General features: G+C 46.1%; 1 protein-coding gene across 1 annotated transcript in view; it reads right to left on the bottom strand.

Annotated features, from left to right (window-relative positions):
• The window catches only part of LOC143374438 (uncharacterized), a 122,441-nt gene that overhangs the window by 20,723 nt on the left and 80,180 nt on the right, over positions 1 to 21,538 (bottom strand). The window contains exons 2-4 of the mRNA XM_076822616.1: positions 20,367 to 20,572; positions 9,546 to 9,681; positions 8,352 to 8,485 (exon numbers count right to left, since the gene is read on the bottom strand). Of these exons, the coding sequence (XP_076678731.1) occupies positions 8,352 to 8,485; positions 9,546 to 9,681; positions 20,367 to 20,572 (476 nt within the window). The remainder of the gene's footprint in view (positions 1 to 8,351; positions 8,486 to 9,545; positions 9,682 to 20,366; positions 20,573 to 21,538) is intronic.

Here is a 21,538-nt window from a genome sequence, read left to right as displayed (position 1 = left end):
CGCAGCATTATTACGTTACAGGGTCCCTTTAACAGTTCCCTAGGCAAATACCAGCCTCGGTACCCGCCTTCGGTTCAAACACGGCGTTCAATTCAATTTCTCGCGACCCCATCGAAGGCGGCGAGATTTTCCTAGGCGAAGCTCGAGCGGACACGGTGTCTTGTTCCCTTCTGCTTAAAGGTATTACGCAGTTCCGTTGCTCTTAACGTAAATGAACGGGCGCAGGGCGCAGGCCCAGCTTCCGCCTGCTCGCCGACCATCTCGGCCATTCCCTATTTTTTTTTTTTTTTTATTCCTCTGCCCTCTACCGCCTGGCGCTCCTTGAGAGGAGCCGAGGGAAGAAGGAGCGATGGCAGGGTACAAGAGTCGCTCGCCGTTATTACTTCGGGGAACAAACGAGCAGGGCTGTGCATTAAGTCCCGCGGACTCGCGATGACGCGGTGACTATGGCGGCGTGTTCATAAAACATAATGCATAAAGCTTGCCGTTGTCGTCGAACCGCCACCCCTTGCGCCTCACCCCCGTGCCAGCCGGCTATCACCGGAGGATTTGCAGCCGGGTTTTCCTGGTGATCCCGCGTTTCCTCGGCGTTGTTCCGCCCTATCGGTGTCGTGGGAAAGGCGCTGGGACGCGGCTGCAGGCGTCCACGGATAAACCGTCGAGTGGAATGTAAATTCAGGCATCGGCGGGGCTGGAAAATCGTCGCTGATTGCATTAACGTATCCGCTGGATACCGAGCGCTCAGGATTCGGATACTTTGATCGCGAGCCAACTAATCTCGCGTCGCTGCGCGATCGATCGGGGACGGATGTTTGAGCTGCTTAATTGTTAGACACTTTGCTCGGAGATTCAGAGATACTGAGATGCTCGTTAGCATGGATGCTGGAAGAATTAAGAGGGCACTTGAGTTTTTGATACTGGTGCTGGGGCATTGTTTCTGGTTTTGTGAGTGGAAGCGGAGAGGATCTATGAGGCTGGATTAATCTGTGACTTTTTAATTATTTCTGAACACTGAAGCGCTTGTATGCCATTCTACCAGGGTTCAGATGAACAGTTGGTATTGTTCGATCAATCTTCAACGGAGCTGGGTGAAACTTGAATTCTTGTAGGGGAGGGCCGGGGCTAGTTGATATGTTATTTTGTTTTCATTTTTTTTTCATTTTTATTTGAATTAATTACTTAATAACAAATACGCCAAAATATACTTTGGTTGTTGCTCTTTAATATGTACTAAACGAAAACTTGAGAAAATGCATACAAAATGAATGAAAAAATGTTATTTAGACGATCAATGTGGATGTATCAGAACTATTTATTTTCTCTCTATATAAACGGAAACAGTTAATACACGATTGTTAACGTCAAGGTACACAGACGTACGCTGGATCGTAGTAAATAATTCAACAGCAAACTTCACATAACTCGCTCAAATGGAGACTCATATATACCGTGTCGAGATAATTCGTCTGAATGAACTACCCCCGGTCTCCCCTACTCTATCCGTGTAATGTTTTAAAAAGGAATAAAGTAGAGACTGTTCTCCAGGTCGTAAGACTGCGAAATTTATTGAGCAATCGCCGAAATATGGATGCAGCTAAAGTCTAAACTCGTCTTCATCTTTCATCCCGCGAAATTTCACTGCAGCAGGAAAGTATTCATCTTCAGTTTGTCACGCTGTAGATTTTACGAGTGTTTTGTGTCCCCGCGACGTTCCACGCTGATGCAAATTCTGGGAGCTTTCTCAAAATTCCAGTCGCCCTCGTTTATCTTTCGAACGTCAGCGTAACATACTGCTTCATACGAAATTCCTTCTACGGACCCTTCCCTCGCGAAATATAGGTCACGTTCTTTCCTCGTAACCGGAAGCTGACGGCCGCGTGACGGCGCAGACATTTTTCCAAGTCCATTAATTAGGATTAACACGAATTCAGGAATCCCGGCCGCGAATTGGGATGAAACTTTAACCGCGGACGCTATTCTGGCCCGCTTCAAGTTTCTTCGTTCGCCACCGAGTCCTTATTATCTCGCCACCTTCTAACTGCAAGTTTATACGTATTTTTCAGACCACTCTAAGCCCTTACATTCTTCGACCTCCTTTCTTTAGCTCGAGATTCTCTGCGTGGCCAATTTCAGCCTCTGCTGTATCGATCAAAGAATTCATTTCGCAGAACAAGTTTCTGTGGATGACTGGCGAAGTTGAAGAATGTGGACACATTTAGGGTAGGCCATACACCCCTGGGAGTTTCATATTTTATATTCTACACAGTCCTGCCATTCCCAGGCCACGTAACACCATTTACTCTTTAAAGTAATAGCACACAGAATGACTATACCAAAATAAGACTGTGCTGTCGATATAAAATGCCTAAAGTGCTTCAAATTCAGCTCCATCCATTACCAGGAACTGCACCCTTCAACCTCAGGCTGCATTCATTTGAATAGCTCAACGAATCCCACCTCAACGCGCAAGATGTACCAAGAACTTCGCGCACTCGTCAGGCAAGAACCTCTCGAAATAAAAGACGTCAACGAGACGTTAGTTGATAACGCACGGGACGTCCTTATCAGTTCTCACGTCGCGTCGGAAGGAAGCCCTAACGACCGATGTTTTCGTGCCCCCGATCCCCGCCATTGCCCCGACAAATCCGTGACACCGACACCCCCGATAATACCTTTCCGATGACCGACCCCAGAGTCGCTGTGAAAACGAGGAAAGAGGTGGTCGAAATTCCCCCCCAGCCAGTCGATTCGATCCGCCAAATTTACGAGGCACCGCGAGATCCAGCGGCTGATTTGTTGGAAATATTCGTCGATGTTTCACGGACCGGCGAAAAGCTTCTGAGGAAGGAGCACGCCGAGCGAGGCGGAAGAATTGGCGGCGAGAAAATACGAGCGGAAAGTTGATTCCGGATAGGTGGAACACGTCGACGATCCTCTTGGCAGAAGATCAAGTACGTTCGAGTTGAGTCGCTTAAACGTCGAGGCTCTTGAAGCTGTGTACTTCGCTTCGAATCCTCTGATTTTCTAAGGGGGTAAAAGAGGGGCGTGTAGTTTGCCCATGAGGTAGAATAATACAGTTGAAAGTGTACACGTTGTTATAAAATCATCGCAGGTATCCACGAAGCCAAATAAAATTCCAATTTCTTCGATTTCACCCCCAGCGACATCAGCAGCGTCCCCTTAAATGCGCAAAATTCCGTGCCGTCTATCTCCGTCGACGATTTCACGAGATCGCGACCGAAGCGTCGCTTGATACACGATGAGAGGTATTTTTAGTATCGCGAGGGGGCGAAGAATGCTCGGCGCAGTTTCCCTCCAGGGGATGGTCCCGTAGAACGCGGGGCGAGCTCGGAAAGCTAAGGGAACAGCGCCGGGAGGACATTAAGAGAAAGTTGTCGACAATGGCCAGGTTAGCTTCGTTCCTTTCCTCGAGCCTGTGGCCCTCCGCGAGAGGGTGAGTTACGCGAGCATGGGCGGGGTGACACGCATCAGAGTTGACTACGGGCCCGGGCGCCGAAAATGGCAGGGTGAAATTGCTGGCTGGGTGCACTTTCCAGCGGCCATTGTTACAGGCGTCGCGGCGAGACACGCGAATTTTCAGTTACGCTCGTGACCCGCGCGCGCGCCCACCGCCCATCCCGCCTCGCCCTCGGCGAGAGGAAACTAAATCGCCCTGCTTTCAACTCGTCGCCGGCACGCGTTAATTATAACCGATCCAATCCCATAAAGCGGCCGAATTTATTTCCCGGCCGTCGAGCGCGGCAAAATTATTTCGTCAAATAAATCTCCCTCCCTGTCCCTCCGGCCGGGCGGAGCCATCCGCGCGAAAACACACAGGGAACGTCGAAGAGCGCGTTAAACCCGACTACGGGACAGACGATACCGCGTTTAAATTCGCCGACGAAACGTATGATGGCTGTGACAACACCATAAGGCAGTGGGGCTGGCTCTAGACTGAAAGGGGAGACGCGCGCTGCGCGCGGGGTAGGGGGTTGTATTTCCTGAGCGAGACGCGCGCGTCGGAGTTTACCGAAAACAGGGTTTGCTGATGATGTTTGCTGGCGTAACAGCAGTGGATGGCGAAAATTCGGGAAAGGAGCTCGCTTCTATATGGCGAAACTGCGTAGGGTTGAAATTTCAACGGCGCGCGTGTACAGTTTTTTTTTTCCCCTCCTTCGTTCGTTCCAGCGCAGTCTCGTTTTTTGTTTTTCAATCAGTCCACGGGCCTGTAACTAACCAGTTATTTCGCATTTCAGCGACATCGGGGAATCGCGCGTTGGTGCACCGGGGCTGCACCGTTCAGGGAATTTAAATTTATCGAGATCCGCGGTGATACATCCGCGCGATGGCCGGGGCGTGTGGGGTAGGCGTTACGATGCCTCGTATGCAAATAAATCGTTATTCCGCGGTATTTGTTAAATCAACCAAATTATTCCGTTAAATCGCCGCGCCGCCGCGCATCGACGCGTTTAACCGGTTACAACGGCCGCGGCCCGAGGGGAGGGTGAGTTATATGTTTTCCGATCGACGAAAACACGCCGGGTTCGAAGGAGCGCCGATTGCCTCCGTTCGTTACCTTCCGTCCCCTGTTTTCCTCTTTTTCGAGTCGATGCCCGATTTAACCGGCCCGTGAAACAAATGGACGCATTTCCATATTGCCAGTGTTTTATGCGCCGCTGGGAACGGGTTAGCGGGGCAACGCGCTCCTGGACAATATAGAAAAACGAGGCGAGCGCGGGGGATGGTGGAATGCGCCGTGTACTTAATGTTGGGGAATCGGTTGAATATTTCTGGGGAATGGGTGTGTTGATAAAAGTAATGGAAGCGAACGGTGGAGGAGCAAAGGCGGGTGTTGACGTTGGGGTAGGTACAATTGATGGCTACCGAGGATCTTCTTTTGCATTAAGGCGTCATTCCTGTAATCACAAAGTTCGGCAACATTCAGGTTTTTTTTCTCACTGAATACAATGAATAACAATGTCAAACATTTTTTTCATTTATTAAGGGGGGGAACCCTATTTTTTTCTAAGAAACTGTTAAGCGGATCTTTTCCAAACCTTCAGGGTATTTTGGTTCACATTCAAACAATAAAAATTAATTTCTTCGTTACAAAGTGTTCGGTAGAAAAGGAAATATATGAAGACGTTCGTTAGGACTCGCGCCCTGGACTCGCAAATTTGCGATTATAATGGTGGCTCCAATTCTTCCCTGAAATAAAAAAACAGAGGATTTTCTTATTTCTAGTATGATTACATTGTCGATGAACGTAACAAACGGAAAAAAGTTAAAAGTTGGCAAATTGGTGGGACTTCAAAGAAAAAGTTACAATTCTGCCCCAAGATATTTCTTATTATTTATGGAAAAAGAGTTGTCCAATTCAATTTATTTATCAAAGTTTTAGGTTCATCGACAATGATGTCCACGTAAGTCAACATTTAACAAAATTGCGCACATTTAAATTTCAAGCAGAAATGGAAAATTTCGAGACTTCAAGTTTGAATGCGCGCAATTTTGTTAAATTTTTACTTACGTAGCTAATTCTGGCACCTGTGATAGGGGTACTCATAATGATTAAGAATCAGTTTGGTGTTTTTGTTTCAGAAGAGTCTGTGAGCTGAAATCAAAGATGCTTTTCAAAGATGCGACTTTTACCTCCAGATAACATTGAAAAAGCCCAATTAAAAGTGTATTTAAAAAATTGTTCCGTATACGTTATAAGTAGCTTAATAAATGAAAAAACCGTTTGACATTGTTATTCCTTGTATTCACTGAGAAAAAAAACCTGAATGTTGCCGAATTTTGCAGCGTGATTACAGGAATAACCCTTTAAATCTGGGTGGCGTGTGTACCTACACTTTTATTTGGTTAGCGTGTAACGTGTCTCAGTATTTCCTACGAATTTCGTGGGAAATTTGTATTCGATTGGACTCCAGAAGTAGGTCTGTAAACGTATCGACGTTTGCTGGTGCTCCTCGAGGTCTATTATCCGAAGCTGTGACAAAACGAATGTTGTCCATTAGAGCTAAGAACAAGGGTACGTGGGGAGTGAATAAGAGGTGTAGCAGGAGAAACGACATTCATTAGTTCGTCGCCAGGGCTCCCATTGGATATCGTGTGAGTAGAGTGTCTCTCTTCGAGGTGCCTGATTCATCTTTGCCCTCTAACAATAAGACTAGCAGGTGAATCTTTCTCCAGTTCCATTCAATAAGTTCCATTGACTCTCATTGAATCTACACACCTAAATTCGGAAAATTATTCCTGCGCTTTATGTACACATCAACGCCCCGGTATTAAACTTGAATCACCCCCAAAGAACAAATCGCCAATATGCCTCTAGAACTTCAGAATTTCAAAAATATTGGATCGAGCAAACGTGCCCTTCTGATTATTCATTCCTCAAAAAGTTCGCGCCAAAGTGGAGCCAGCAATCTTTCATCCAGGGCCATTTTAAAATCACATCACCCACGCGCCAGAGATTTATCAGACACTGGCAAAGCAATAAAAAAAATCTGTGTATGGGGAGTGCTCCCTCAAGACTTCTTCCAAAATCGATCCGCTTGGTAAAGCGATGTTGTCGACGTTGTTTCACGATTTACCAGCCACCGTCATGCTCGCCATTCCGTACTTATTCCAGGCGAGGACTCATTTGTGACAGGTGGCGACGAAATAATTGCCCCCGACCAAACAAACCGCCAAACTTTGCGGCACGGGCATAAATGTTTAAGCGTGTTTACACGCGCAGCGTGCACGTTGAAATAATTCGCCGGTGGACGCAAATTAATTACGAATTATAAGCGGAACATCAAATCGCTCTAATTAATTAATCCATCACAATGGACCCGAATACACCCGCGCCACGGCTACCGGTAATGTCGAGGGCATTAATAATTCACTCGAAATAATCGGCCGCGGCGTTATTATTACGGTCCGTCAGCCAGCCTCGCGGAAAATCATTTCGCGGACTTTTTTTTTTTTTTTATTTCCCGCTTTCGCATCGCTCGACAATCAACATTCGCATTGTCTACCCGCGAAAATTCCAATTCTCGCGCATCACCGCACTCATTCGCGCGATTCTGATCACGAAAAAGTGACCAGCCCCGAGGGTATGACCGGGGTGAATATCGCCACCCCGGCGATATTCCCGAAACATACTCTAAAAAATATTCCGATTTCGCTGCTCGGTGAGCTTCACACATAGAATTATCATTTTGATAGCTGGCGTTCCGGAAGGACCGGCGTTTAAATGCTCTCGGAGCTTGAAATCCGCGTGAAGTAATTAAATTCCAGCCGAATATGCGAGAAATTTATTATATTTATTATAATAGTCGCGCGAGTGGCGTACTTAGTTTAGGAATTTGTAATAAACAGTGGAATAATGAATATAGGAAGCTGCAGCAGATTAAAAACTCTCTAACCGTAGCGTTCGAATTTACCAATGATTATAGTTTCGAATGTTCCACACGTTGTACCTACACGCGCCTGTTGCGACGGAAGGAAATTCAAAATCAACGAGCCCCAAAAGTGGTGGACAGCGAAACACATCGGGAGATGTAGCGACGAGCACTCTCGCGATCCACTTACCCCTCTTGCATCCCCGAACAACGCAACCGACAAGTGTACTATCCACCCCCTAGAATACGCGCGTTGAATCCGTGATACCACCGCCCGCTGCAGTCCCTTTCGTTTCTGCATCAGCAAATATACCGCGCAATATTTGTCACCTACCCCTAAGCACTTAATCCCTAAGACTACTTCCTCGCGCCATCGACACCGGCGACAACCAGTACAACATTTCCACATTATACGGATCCTTATTCTCCCCGAGCCAATTAAATCCACTCCCCCGGAGCACACGCGACAAACATCCACCCACATCGTCGCCACAGTCTGCATCGATTTTCCTCAGACATTCCACCCCTGCATAACCAATACTCCGCCGCGGCCTCTTCAAAAGGAGCCTCTCCTCCCCTCGGCTGGTCCTCGACGCTGTCAAAAGCAGCGAACACTTTTCAGCAAGCAACGCCGGCCACCCCCGAACCTATCCACACTTTTCATTTGTCCCTTCCAGGGGGACACCCTCCGCGATAGTAGCAACACGATTCAGTGAGCGGCACGTGGAGCGCGGAGGGTGAGGAGCCGCGGCTATTGCAGAGGGGGTGGAACGTAAATGGAACGGAACGACACGGGCCGCGGACGGGGGTTCGGCGGGTGGTTGGAGGGTCGAGGGAAGGCGGAGGTGTCTTCCGTGTGGAACTTTAATCATCCAGTAAGGTCACGTAGCTACGGCTGGAGGACGTATATAGAGGCGATGCTGAGGGCTGAGGCGAGAGAGAGCTTGGCGATATACTTACCAGATCCCCGTTCAGCTTCCACGTAATGGCGGAGGCGGGCCTGGAGTTGCCGGTGGTGCAATTCGCCCGGAGCATCTCGCCCACCGCTATGCGCTCCTTCTCGGTGCCGATCGTCGGGTCCGTTTTTGGGGCGTCTAAGGCATAATAATTATGTCGTTTAGCACACGCGACCAGGGCCAGGCCACGCCGCTAACTCGACGCCTGGCGTCGCGCCAGACCATCGAGCCACCTCAGACACGGGGGTTGACAGGGGTTAGCGGCCAGGAAACACCTGTACAACCGGATCGCCAACGGACTTCCTTTATACCCGACTGTCCCCTCATGTGGCATGAATTTCGGGCACACGGGTAGACTTGTCATCCTTAGAGTTCCTAGACACTAAAAGGGTGTCTTCTATGTTGCTACAGATTCGAATATACGGACACGAATTTTACGAATATCAAAATTTCATTGCCAAATCTTTCAAATTGACGGGGCTGTGGTCAATTTTGTGAACACATGTTGAGTAACTGACCCTGACTCGGATCTAAGCCAAATTGTATCAAGATCTATGACTATTTTTATGACTATATTTTTTCAATATTCTATATTTTGTTTCAAATATTGTGCAAATATTAAATAATATTTAATAAATTCTCCATTCTATGTAAGAAGAGCCTGGGATGTTTATAATTAAAATTAATTTCACTGATTAATTTATTACACAATTCCAACTGTAATAATGTCTATAATTTTTAAATATTACAGACAGTTTTACGACACTTCACTGTGTGTAAAACATATCTAACTTCGTAATATTTACAGATACTTTTCTCGAGACTGACTTTTTCCACCGAGGCCCTTCTTGCATCCAACAGTACAATTTCTACCGATTGTTCGTCGTTAAGTAAGGGAGGAACTTGTCTTTAAATGATAGTTGAAATGAGTTCCTATTAAACGTTGACGATTAGAGGATAACTGGATGCAGAAGGCTCGGGTATTCGTATTTCCATCTCCCCCCAGGCGTTCTTCCAGAGAGGATCGGCGTCTACGTCGCGTTTCTTCCGGTGAACTCACGACGATCCTAAATCTGACATGAAAATGGGGCGCACGTACGGCGCGCACGTGCACGGCATTACGGTGCACGCGATTCCCGGGATGAGGAATTTGTCTACTCGGTGAAACTTTTTAATTCTCCGGCAGACTCGCACTTACCTACGACCTCCATTCTGGCTCTCTCGATCATGGTGTGATAGGTGGGACTTCCGGCGGACACCTCGCACTTGTACTCCCCCGTCAGCTTCCTGGACACGTCGACCAGCGTCACGTCGTGTGCGTCCGATTTCGTGACCTGCGAAAAAAAGGGAACGACACTTGAACACCTGATATCGTCACCACTTAGGTATATGCATATCGAAGAAGAATCAACTGATGGAAATCTTCCACCGCCATATTTCTTGGTTACCCCACTTCTCTGTCCCTCGCCCTTTCCTACGAACTCGGAAACGCACACTCCTGGCAGCGGATTGTCTTTCGATTACAATTCGCATCACATATTAAACAGTCATTCCGATTCCCATGTCAAGAGGGTAGGGGAGACCGGGGCTAAAAGTTCCGGGGGTAAGTTGCTCCGACGGCTCTATCTTCAAAATAAAAAGAGCGTTGTACTTTAAATTATTTTTTCCGTGTGAGTTGATCACGCCACTCTGTCGCCCACTATAATAGCGTCCGCGACAGCGAATTGTGTGGTTGTAAGCAAGGAGCTATTAGTCGCGTACCAGATAAGTAAAAAATTTTCTATCATTACTTTTTGGTCTATTTCAATTATTTAACGTCGATATTATAGATTGAATCGTTCTTATGGATCAAATGACATTTAAGAACATGGTGTAATAGTGTTTATCGTTTGAATACATGTATAAGCAGAATAGTCTTTGAAATTGCTACATGTGTCGGTAGGGGCTAGTTGTTACCGTGACTTGGGGCACGTTGTTACCGTAAAAACTTGCCCCGCCGCAAATAGGTCTGTGAAGATAGCACCCCCAAATTCGATTTTTTAAAAAAACTCAACTGCATTCGTTTGTTCATCGTATGCCCATGTTTGCCCATAACAAAATTTGTTTTGCCCACCCTCCAAAAAAAGTTATGAACAAAATAAAAAATTTGTCTTCATCACCCACGATGAATGCATTTCAATTTTTTAAAAGAAGGATACGAATATACCCGACCTGGCCACGTTTGCCCACTCTCAGATTTCATTTGCCCACCCTCCAGAATTTAAATAAAAAATAAAAACCTCGAAAAGAAGGGTACAGGTGAAGCGATCGCGTTAAAGTTCGATTTTTCTAGAAAATATTATCAAAATCGGTCTTTCAACGATGCAGTCCGTTAGTTTAGATGTAGAAGAGATTTGCCCATGCATTAATTTCGTATGCCCACCCTCCAGAATCGAATTATTAATAAAGATAGCCAAGAAGTGCGGTACCCGTTGAAGCGATCGCGTTAAAGTTCGATTTTTCTGGAAAATATTATCGAAATCGTTCTTTCAACGATGCAGTTCATTAGTTTAGATGTAAAAGAGATTTGCCCATGCATTAATTTCGTATGCCCACCCTCCAGAATCGAATTATTAATAAAGGTAGCCAAGAAGTGCGTCGTTGGAAAGAATTCGAGGGTATCGCAGACATCTGTTTACGTTTCGGCAGTGGCACTCGGCGCTGCTACCCTTTAGGGTATCAACGCTGCGTGTCGTCATCGAACGTGCCGAAACGTAAACAGATGTCTGCGATACCCTCGAATTCCTTCCAACGACGCACGAAAGTCAGTCGGTCTACAGAGTTCGGACGCAACTCTTGCAAGACCGTGCATTCATTTACGGTTTGTGAAGTAACTGTGAGATTATATTATTTTCCGTTGTGCGATATCATTGCGGTAATTAGTGAAAAATGACTAGAAAACCACTCTGGTGATATTCTGCACATGCTGCAGATGTGTGAAAAGTGTGAAGTGTTCGATGAGCGATACAAATTTAAGTGTCGTTCCAATAAAGTGAGAAAGAAGTGTGTGCAACATTTTTTGGATAACATGTCACCAAACACCTTCAACCTTTACGGTGAGTACAATTGATTTTGATAATTCATTCGGGAAAAAACGAACGGAAAGGTATTCGGTTCAACGGGTACCGCACTTCTTGGCTATCTTTATTAATAATTCGATTCTGGAGGGTGGGCATACGAAATTAATGGATGGGCAAATCTCTTCTACATCTGGACAAACGATATGCATCGTTGAAAGAACGATTTTGATAATATTTTCCAGAAAAATCGAACTTTAACGCGATCGCTTTAACGGGTACCGCACTTCTTGGCTATCTTTATTAATAATTCGATTCTGGAGGGTGGGCATACGAAATTAATGGATGGGCAAATCTCTTCTACATCTGGACAAACGATATGCATCGTTGAAAGAACGATTTTGATAATATTTTCCAGAAAAATCGAACTTTAACGCGATCGCTTTAACGGGTACCGCACTTCTTGGCTATCTTCATTAATAATTCGATTCTGAAGGGTGGGCATACGAAATTAATGGATGGGCAAATCTCTTCTACATCTAAACTAACGAATTGCACTGTTGAAAGAACGATTTTGATAATATTTTCGAGAATAATCGAACTTTAACGCGATCGCTTCATCTATACCCATGTTTTCGCGGTTTTTATTTTTTATTTAAATTCTGGAGGGTGGGCAAATGAAATCTGAGAGTGGGCAAACGTGGCCAGATCGGGTATATTCGTATCCTTCTTTTAAAAAATTGAAATGGATTCATCGTGAGTGATGAAGACAAATTTTTTATTTTGTTCATAACTTTTTTTGGAGGGTGGGCAAAAAAAATTTTTTATGGGCAAACGTGGGCAAACGATGGACAAACGAATGCCGTTGAGTTTTTCCAAAAATTCGAATTTGGGGGTGCTATCGTCACAGACCTACCGCAAATGTATAAATTGTTTCCGCTGTGCTTTAAGATGCGAACATATGAATGAAAGGCGGAAAGGGACACGACTTCGATCGAAGTTATGCGTAAATATAAATAAAAACTGTCGCTTTTGGTTTTCTTTTAAAGATATTACATTTTTGTTGGTCCGAACCTTCATAAATAACCATTATTAATAAAATTCTGCTTTATTTCATTAGAAAATGAAATATTTCATTAAAAGGCAACTCTTATATCATAGTAACAACTTACCCCAATGCGATAACAACTTGCCCCATGTAGGGGTAAGAAGTTCCGCTTCGATCAGCCACAAATAAATTACTTTCTATGGGAAACCTATTACAATATATTAAACACAAGCGTAAAATCAGAAGATATAATAAATTTAACAAGAAATTAGTCAATAGTGAAGAGAATAACTACATTATTTTCTAGTCATTTTTATGGTTTATCGAAATCGGAACTTTTAGCCCCGGCCTCCCCTACTTAGAAATCTAACCCAGACCTCGCGTCGACCTAACTTCAGCATAATCCCTCCCTAATCCTGACACAACACTGACCTAATCTTAACCTAATCCTCCCCTAATTCTGACTCCATTCTGACACAATTCTGATCTAATTCAGAGGCGATTCTGACCTATCTCTGGCTTAATCCGAAACCCAACCCTGGCCCATAAAACGCGTAATTTGTTCTCCGGCTTAATGAAGAGATGTTCCAAGAGCGAGAGATTGGGCGACCACGCTAACCGTTTCTTTTATACTTTTGTCCGTGTGTTTCGCGATAATCCACAGTATCATCCCCCGGCAGCTATAAACGGGGCTACTTCCTCCGTCCAGCGTTCTTCCGAGTAATGAATACGCTCGTGTACGCTGTTACACCAGCTTACGTAACATCCTCGATTTTCCATGGCCCCTCCTTCCTGCCTGGTGCACGGACAAATCGATCCAGCGGGCACGGGGGCGGGGAGGGTTTTTATTTCGATTCGTGGTTTCGTCGATCGCCCCGTTAAACGTGGGAAATCCGAAAACTACGGTGCTTTCGGGAACGAGGGCTCCATCCCGAGCGGCTGGAAGACGGGGTCGCTTGAAACACCGTTCGAAGAACGCTCCGCGGGGGTGTGAGATACTTTTACTAGGGGCGGATCGAACCGAGTTTGAAATCTGATAGCGGCAGACACAGGCTGCGAGGAAGTTTCTCCTCCGTCTTCGAGATACCGTTCCACTCGCACTTGATTCCGCCCCGTTATAGGATCGATGCGCCCAGTAAAATGTATTCTTCTATCGTTCACGCTGGAACACTTCAACCCCCCGTGCCCCGTCACGGATTCGATTAATTCACCCCGCAGTGGCATCGATTTCGGACTGCGTTTCATCTTCAGGTTCCACTGGACCATTCGAGGGCCGATATGGAATGATTTTTCGTCGAAATAGACCGATTCAATTCTATTTGAACGACGCTTGGAGAGCTTCCGAGCAAGCACGGAAATACCATAAAATATTTCAGCATTTGGGCTTGAAATGAAAAAAGGGATTGTTGGTCGATTTCGGAGTCAATTGCTTCTGGCAGGATTTCTATTTCGAGAGGGGGGACACTTGAAGTGTTGTGATTTATTTCCTGCATATTTTACTCAGTATCTGGTAATGAGCGTATAATATCGTAAATATAACACTTTTCTTCTTCATTCTTTTCTGGACGCTGCAGCTCCCCAAGAAATTACTTTGTATTCCACGCGAATGTCGGCCTTCCATCTAACCCTCTCCACGTCTAAATCTCGATCGGACTCTGCTCTCCCACCCCTCAGGCTCTGCAATCATTTATATGCATCGCAGCAGGTACCTCTGCCTGCTTTACAAACTACACCGGATGCGGGGACAAGTCCTTTTCACCGTTTCCGCCAGGCCTGATGGAAGCGTGGCTGCGTCATCGTCGGAAAGAAATATCGACGAGACTTCTCGAACGCTTCGTTGAATGGTAAGTCTCGTCTTTGCTGTAACATGGTCGTCGAGTGGCCAGGTAGACCCTTGTGCGACTCTCGAGCCACTCTCCACCACATTTTCGCGATAATTTTCCTGCAAATATTTGCCCTTTCTATAATAAACACTCGCCTTCTTGTACACTGCCGCGATTGAATTTACAGATTAGTCTTTGTTGTTTGATTATACAATATGGCTTTTATTTTCCAAAGCACCGTCGGAAACATATTAAAGAATATTATGAGGGCACGGTTAGGAAGTAGGGTAGTTAGTTAACTAAATCGAACAACCCTGCGCGGGTGTTCTTTTTTCGAACCTGACATTTTGGGATGGCGATCAGATTTGTTTGATTTCGTGTTGCACACTTGCGTAACGGTCCGTCATGTTGACAGACCTCCTCCACATTCGAAAATTTTGCGCTGTAATTCAGGGATTTCGACTGTGTACAAGGGGACATGTATTTGTTAAATCCCTGTTTACGAAGGGGAACAAATACAATATTTGTTTTCGAAATTTAGCTCGGCGCTGTTGCGCCATAACGCGGATTGCGTTCAGCGAAGTCAGATGAGATTGCAATCCAAACGGTAGCTCACTCGCCACGTTAAACTGACCTATTTTTAACGATCTTTACACGGTGACAATTCCACAACCAACAAATCACCAGAATACTAATTCGGAAATAATATAATTTCATCTCATTTACACAGGAGAATACAAACTCACTGTTTAAAGCAATCAAACATCCGCCTTCCCACAAAATGCACATAAAATATGAAACTTCCTAAACAAATTATCATTGCATTAATATCGCGATAAATTGAACACTCACAATCAGTCTACATAAAACTTCGAATTTTTCACGCACAATCCCCAAATTCCTGCGAACAGTCAATCACAGCTGAACCACCCCCTGGACACTTTACATCGCACCCAATCACCACCGCACCCTTCTGAATTTCTCAACGATATCTGGCGCAGAACACACCGTTAAATCCCGAGGATGTCGATAATCCTCTCCGCCGTAAACATCCTGCTTAAAGTTTCACGCGACAAAAATCGTGGCCGCTTAAGGGTGGATAAAGTCTGTAGCGGCAGCGGGCATATCGTGCGCGCCAGTTTGTTCAGGTTCAGTGTCGTGATAACGTGTAATGACCAATAAAAGGGGATACAGCTAAGTGGCGATAAAAAGGCAGGATTATCGGCACGGTTACGTCGAGACGTTTAGGTGGGCTGGGGGTTATCACCGTATTGGACCGACATAATTCCGCCCTCGACTATGGCCGCATCATAGTCGAACGGTCAGGTGAATGTCTGCCGTCGTTCGACTATCTCCCCCTTGTACACGCTACGTTCTTCTGCCTGTAAATATTATACGAGCAGCCGTTACTTTTACGCCCTTTCCCGTATTTTCATACTCCGAGCGCATCGTGGCCTAGGAATTTCCACCCTGCTAGAGGATTTACGAGCGATTTTTCACGTCGTGGACTCGCGAGCTTACTTTTTGGTCATCCCTCGTAGAAGAATCTACAAATCTCATTCACCACTCATCTTCACTCTTGAGAGAAACTCCTGTCCACCTTTAAAGTCTTAAGAGTCTGATTCTACTTGATTTGAACCGAAGAACTTGAATAAAATAATTTGAATTTCGACCGCATAAATCGTTCCAATTAAAAGAGTGTTGTTTCGGCGCACTGTTTCGGTCCTTCGAATATTTAAACAAAAACTAATTGCAATTTTGAAACATTTTTCAACATTTTCCAAACGTTTCGGTCAATAATTCTCACCACTTTCAAGGAAAGTTAAAATTTATTTTTCAAAAAGTGGAAATACTACTTTTAATAAATTCGTTTTGTAAACAGTTTTTACTTATACATTTGATTCATCCCTTTAGCGAACGCGATGAAAGTCAGAAAATATTATTTTCACGAGAATTTGTCCAAGGGCCGCTGTGGCAAGCCCATCCAGTGCGACGACGAGGAAAAATGATCCCCGAGCTGGGGAATTCCTTCCCGTCGGAAGTCCGGTACAAATTTTTATTAAAGATTCGTATCTGCGAGTGGCGCGTCGCTCGCGAATGAAGAATCTGTTTTCCAGTGTCTCGTGACTCCGTGGAAAGTTCGCGGGATCGAATCGATAGGGGCAGTTGCGAGCGAAACGAACCCCACCCCCCCCCCCCGTTTCTGTCTGCCTCGATTCTCGAACGCTGGCCTTGGCGAACGCAGGCCAGCCCCCTCTATTTATCCAAACGCGTCCCTCAGTTTCTTCGAGGATACTTTAAACCTCGCGGGATTACGTCGGGGCTGTCTCTGAACTCGCCGCAACCTTTCTCAACGTCAAAGGTTCTTTGCACCCTCGCCCCTGATTCGATCTATTTCCCTCGGTTTACGTCTTCGACCGTCCCTTTGATTCCACCACCCGCGCCGTTCGTTTCTTCCCTTTCATTTTTCGCCGCGTCGAATAAATTTGAACGAAACGGATCCGCGCGGCCCTTTTACGTTCCAGCGAGCAAACAGAGCAGAAACGTTGTCCGTTTTCCTGTCTATCAGCCCGAAAACACCACGATCGGATTTCACTTCGCGATATTTCACGCGGAATCGCGGGCAACTCGGTGTGCGAATTTTTTCGACCGGAAATTGCCGCGCGAAATATTATCTAAACACACTGTTCCATCGGTGCTCGCAGTTTCCGCTTTCCATACCCCGTTGTCGTCTCTGCGTGCTACGAATCGATGTGGGTAAAATTTTATTTCATTCAAGAAATAAGGGGGCATTAGTAAAATACTCTACAGAAATCTGTTAACCATCGTTATAATTAATTTTGCAAAGATAACTCAGACTCAGTGGATCTGCGATCTCCCACGTTCTGTCCATTATCTTCGCCACGGGTTCGTTCCTAAAACTTCAGTTTGCGTCGTCCCTAGCGATCATCGATACTCCACGATCCACGCTGCAACTCTCAGGTGTATGTTTTCCTCGAGAACGTTAACGAAGTTCCGTTCAGGTCTCGGACAAAGGACGGCGAACAAGAGGGACGTCGATGGCGAGGGAAGTTGATGCTCCAACAATTATTGCGACCACGGGGTCCAAACGATCCCTGGGTTAGCGGCAGGTTTCCGTGGCCGTTTCAAAGAAAGAGAACGAATGGATCTCCGAAATGGGCGAGAGCGAGGCGCGTGAAGATGGCCACGGTGCCTTCTCTAGCGTCTTTCGTTCGCATTGGGGCGAATTTCACGAACCACTGTCCTCGGCCAAGAGGACGCGAAACGTAATAATAAAGAAGCTCAGCCCGTGCCGCTCTTGGGAAATTCTGAAGGAGGTCTGGAAAGGCGAGCTACTTATTTACGGTCTTGATCAAACCACGCGGAGTCACTCGGAAGCCACGCGGCGACAGTGGCTTCCTTCATCCTCGACTCCCACGTTTTTCTCGGTTTACGCGACCTGCCCGTGCCTCTGGAATTATTACGTTACATTTCCCCCGTAATAATCAAGGGCGGCGAGGGCATTTTCTTCAGCTTCCAACAGCTTTCTCTGCTACCTGCTGGGATCTCAAAGCAGTCATTAACGTTTCTCTTCGGTCCTTCCCTTGAACTATTTAATTTCTCTTGATACTTGCATTCGTACGTATCGGGCCCAGTATTACCTTGAATTCGATATTATTTTCAATAAACACCTTGGTAATTAAAATAAGAGTTCACCTAAATTAAGTCCACTGTCGTCGAAATGGTTGACCCGAACCACTTGCGAGTTACTTTATTCTAATCACGGCCTCCAGAAGCCAACATGCAATCTTCCTGCCCCCTCAGAAACTTGCTGCGCGTCATTACTTTTTCAACGGCAGAGATAGCAGACGAAAACCAAGAACCGAGGTTGAACTGCAGAGGGTTAATAAATCAGCTCGCCGACGATTTCAAAAATCACGGCGGCTCGTTCTCCGCGGTAAATATTTAAGGGAGGCTGCGCCCGTCGGAAGGAAAAGTGGTACAGGTGGATGGCAGGGCGTGCAGGCGGAAGGTGGTCGCCGAGGCGGGGGGAATCGACGCGGGTAAAACACGGAACACGCTTGACCCAGGTTCAAATCCACTCGAACGGAATTCCAAAGGGTCGTGTCGCGGCGGTAGCACACGCCATAAATCAGCCCTATCGATTTCTTTTCGGTTTGGTCCACGTGCACGTTTTACCTTCGCACTTACGCCGCGGAAGAGCGGCCCACCCCGCCTGGGGGGTGATCTAGCAAAAAGTTTCACCTCCGTGAGACAGCGACGGCCCCAAGACTTTTATCGACTTTCCCCGTTTCCCGTCGGCAAAACACACGGTGCGCATTCTAACAATATCACTCCAAGCATTCCCCCTACTTTGAAGTATCGCCTGTGACATTACCGAGGGCTCCCACAAAAGCAAGTGCAGCTAAATTATTTAGGCAGCAAGTTTTCAGGTGAAACAAGGCGAACACGAGCGCGCGCGGAGGGGTGGGTCCTCGAGGGTTGCCAAAGCGCGGCGACGGGAATTCTGTTAGTTGGCCTTTATCTGCCGCAGCGTCATGGGGGTGTGTCTCCGTCCCCCCACGGGGCAGCTAACTGTCTTTGTCAGTCCTATCGAGTTTCGGGTCCGATAGAACTTGGGTAGTTTTGCAAATATTCCGCCAACAGTGCAACAGGAACTAGCAGGTTCGCCCGGGGAAGTTTCCGCTAAATCTTAAACTATCGGGGAGGACACGGTACTCGAGCGACGAAATTCTCGGATTCCACGGGATATTCCGCGCGCGAACACACCCTGTACATTTTTCCACGGCGGGGGAAAAAGGCGAATCCTCGAGTGGCGAGGCGGAAAGATCGGGACGCCACTCGGCCTTATCTCGACTCGCTTTCGAAACAGAGGCCAGGGACTGATAAATGGACGTCGCGGCGCGTCCTTGCGCCGTTTCGCCAAAGAAAATTGCAACTTCTTCTGCCGCCTCGACTTCCACCGCTCGCCGGTTCCGCGAGAATAATGTTGGCGCTGCTGGATTTATCGGCGAAACGGTATTCGGGGCGATCGGGTTTTTGCCCGCGCGTGGATTTCGTGAATTTTCGCGGAAATTTTAACGATAACGGCACCGTAATAACTTCGCAGGGGCCTGGGGACGAGCATTGTCCCAATTTCCGCGGATTTCCCAGCGATTTAGTGACCACAGGAGCGCCAAGTAATCCGAAATTTCCCGTTGTTCATGAATTCTTGACGAATTTATGCGCGCAATCGGAATCGTTGTAACGTTACGTTATCGTCGCCTTCTTTTCCCGTCCCCTTGTTCAGCAGTCGTGTAAACGGTTCCGCGTCTCTGTTTATCCAGCTCCGTTCGAGTGGAAGCGTGGATTATTTTTTCATTGGGAACGGTGATAAACATTTTCAACTCGATTCGGAAAGTTTGGCCTGATTATAATTCACTTTCCCCACCCCCGCTGAAGCTTGCCCGTGCTGACGGCCCTGTTTCACGGCGGCCGGGCACCGAATCTAACGAACGGCTCGCGGGACTTAATGAGATTTGCGTCATAAACTTTCATTGAAGTGCTCATTAAGAGAGCCGAAGTTTAATTGCGCGCATTAATTGAGGAATCGGGCGCAACAAGGCGCGCGTTTTCGGCTGGCCACCCTCTAGCGAAGAAGCCACGATTCCCATCCGTAATTAACAACGTTCCGCGTTAACGAAGAAACCGTGACGTCCTTGTTTCGAGTGCTTTGCGTGCGACTCTACAGTACCGTGCTTATCCGCACGTCCATTTCAATCGGGTGGGAAAGATGGGTCAATGGAGGGGACGTGTAGCAGAAAAAATCTCGCATCGACCCCTTCTGAATTGCTGTGTGGATAATATTAATAATAAACTCTTGATAAAAGCTTCTGTCTTTTATAATATGCGATGAATGCTTCAGTTAGTCTTCGCCCTTCGGTCTACTAAACACTTCTGGGATTGCAAACCTAAACCCAGATAGTAATCATGTTAGGAAACTACCTGTGGTTTGAACTTGCAAGGCTCGTGGAATATATGGGGGACTTAATAGTGAGATTTCTTGTGGATAAGCGAAGAGGCGTACTCACATTCACGTGTATTCCGTCCACGTTGAAGGTGGTGTACGGTGGGTTTCTCTCAGGCAGGTATCGATAGAACTCTTTTTCTCCGAAGAACCACTGTATCGTGTACAATGGCAGGCCTTCCAGGTCGTAATGGCTGGACAGTGTCACTGTGTCACCTGATCGCACCACTGCTGGCACGTTCACTGTCAAATCCTTCATTCCTGTCGCACCTGCAAGCAAACATCCACCTTTCAGGCCTGACCTCCTGGTAGCAAGACTCTTCTTCTATCCTAATACCGTTCGTAGGTATGTGGCTTAGAAATTAGAAACCTGACGCCACAGACTATTATTCCATGCTTCACTATCGATTTGTAAATTAAATGTGACTTCTGTGCTCCGTCGCGGCAATACGGTGAACGTATTTTTCTCTGAGATGTAAATAAGTTCCATTTGAAATTCGCTGTTCCGCTCGAGAGCCGAGCTTGTAACGATATTCCACTCGAATTCGCCTCTCGAACTGCGATTCTCTTTTTCGCGTGGCGGGGATCGAACGGTATTCGAGGGGGAAACAAAATTTTAGGGAATTCGGACCGTCACGGAATTTGATATTGTACGCGGCGGTAAATATTGGGATTGAAAAGGAAAGGGAGCTGTTTGGCGGGGAAGTATGAACAGATACAACTGATAAAAAAAAAAGTATTCCCTATCGCTTGCGAAAAATAGAGATCGCCTTATTGGAGAATATCGCGGTCCACATTTGAAGTCGTTGATCTTTCGAAACCCAGAAAAATCGCATCATGGTTATTTTTTAATCAACTTCAAAAAATAGGAGGTTATAATTTCGACCCGTAGGTATTTTTTTTTTTAATGTTTGTCCCCCCGCATAACTCCTCAGCATATTAACCGATTCTGGTGATCTTTCGTTTATTCGAAAGAGCGCAATGCCACGATGGTCCCATCCTACGCTGCATCAACAGTGGCTCAATATTTTGCCAGTTCTGATTAATAATAAAAACTATTATCACCTAATTATTATTATTTTATATACGTATGCGCTTATGTACGTATCTCTTCAGCATGTTGTGCCAATATATATAAAACTAAAAAGTTAAAAATAAAAAATTTAAAAAAAATTAAAACCTAATTGAAAATAATAAAAATGCACTAAAAAGTGAAAAATAATTTTTACCCTTATT

This window comes from Andrena cerasifolii, chromosome 10 (assembly GCF_050908995.1).
Source record: "Andrena cerasifolii isolate SP2316 chromosome 10, iyAndCera1_principal, whole genome shotgun sequence".
Lineage (NCBI taxonomy): Eukaryota > Metazoa > Arthropoda > Insecta > Hymenoptera > Andrenidae > Andrena > Andrena cerasifolii.
This window is presented reverse-complemented; position numbering and strand designations above follow the sequence as displayed.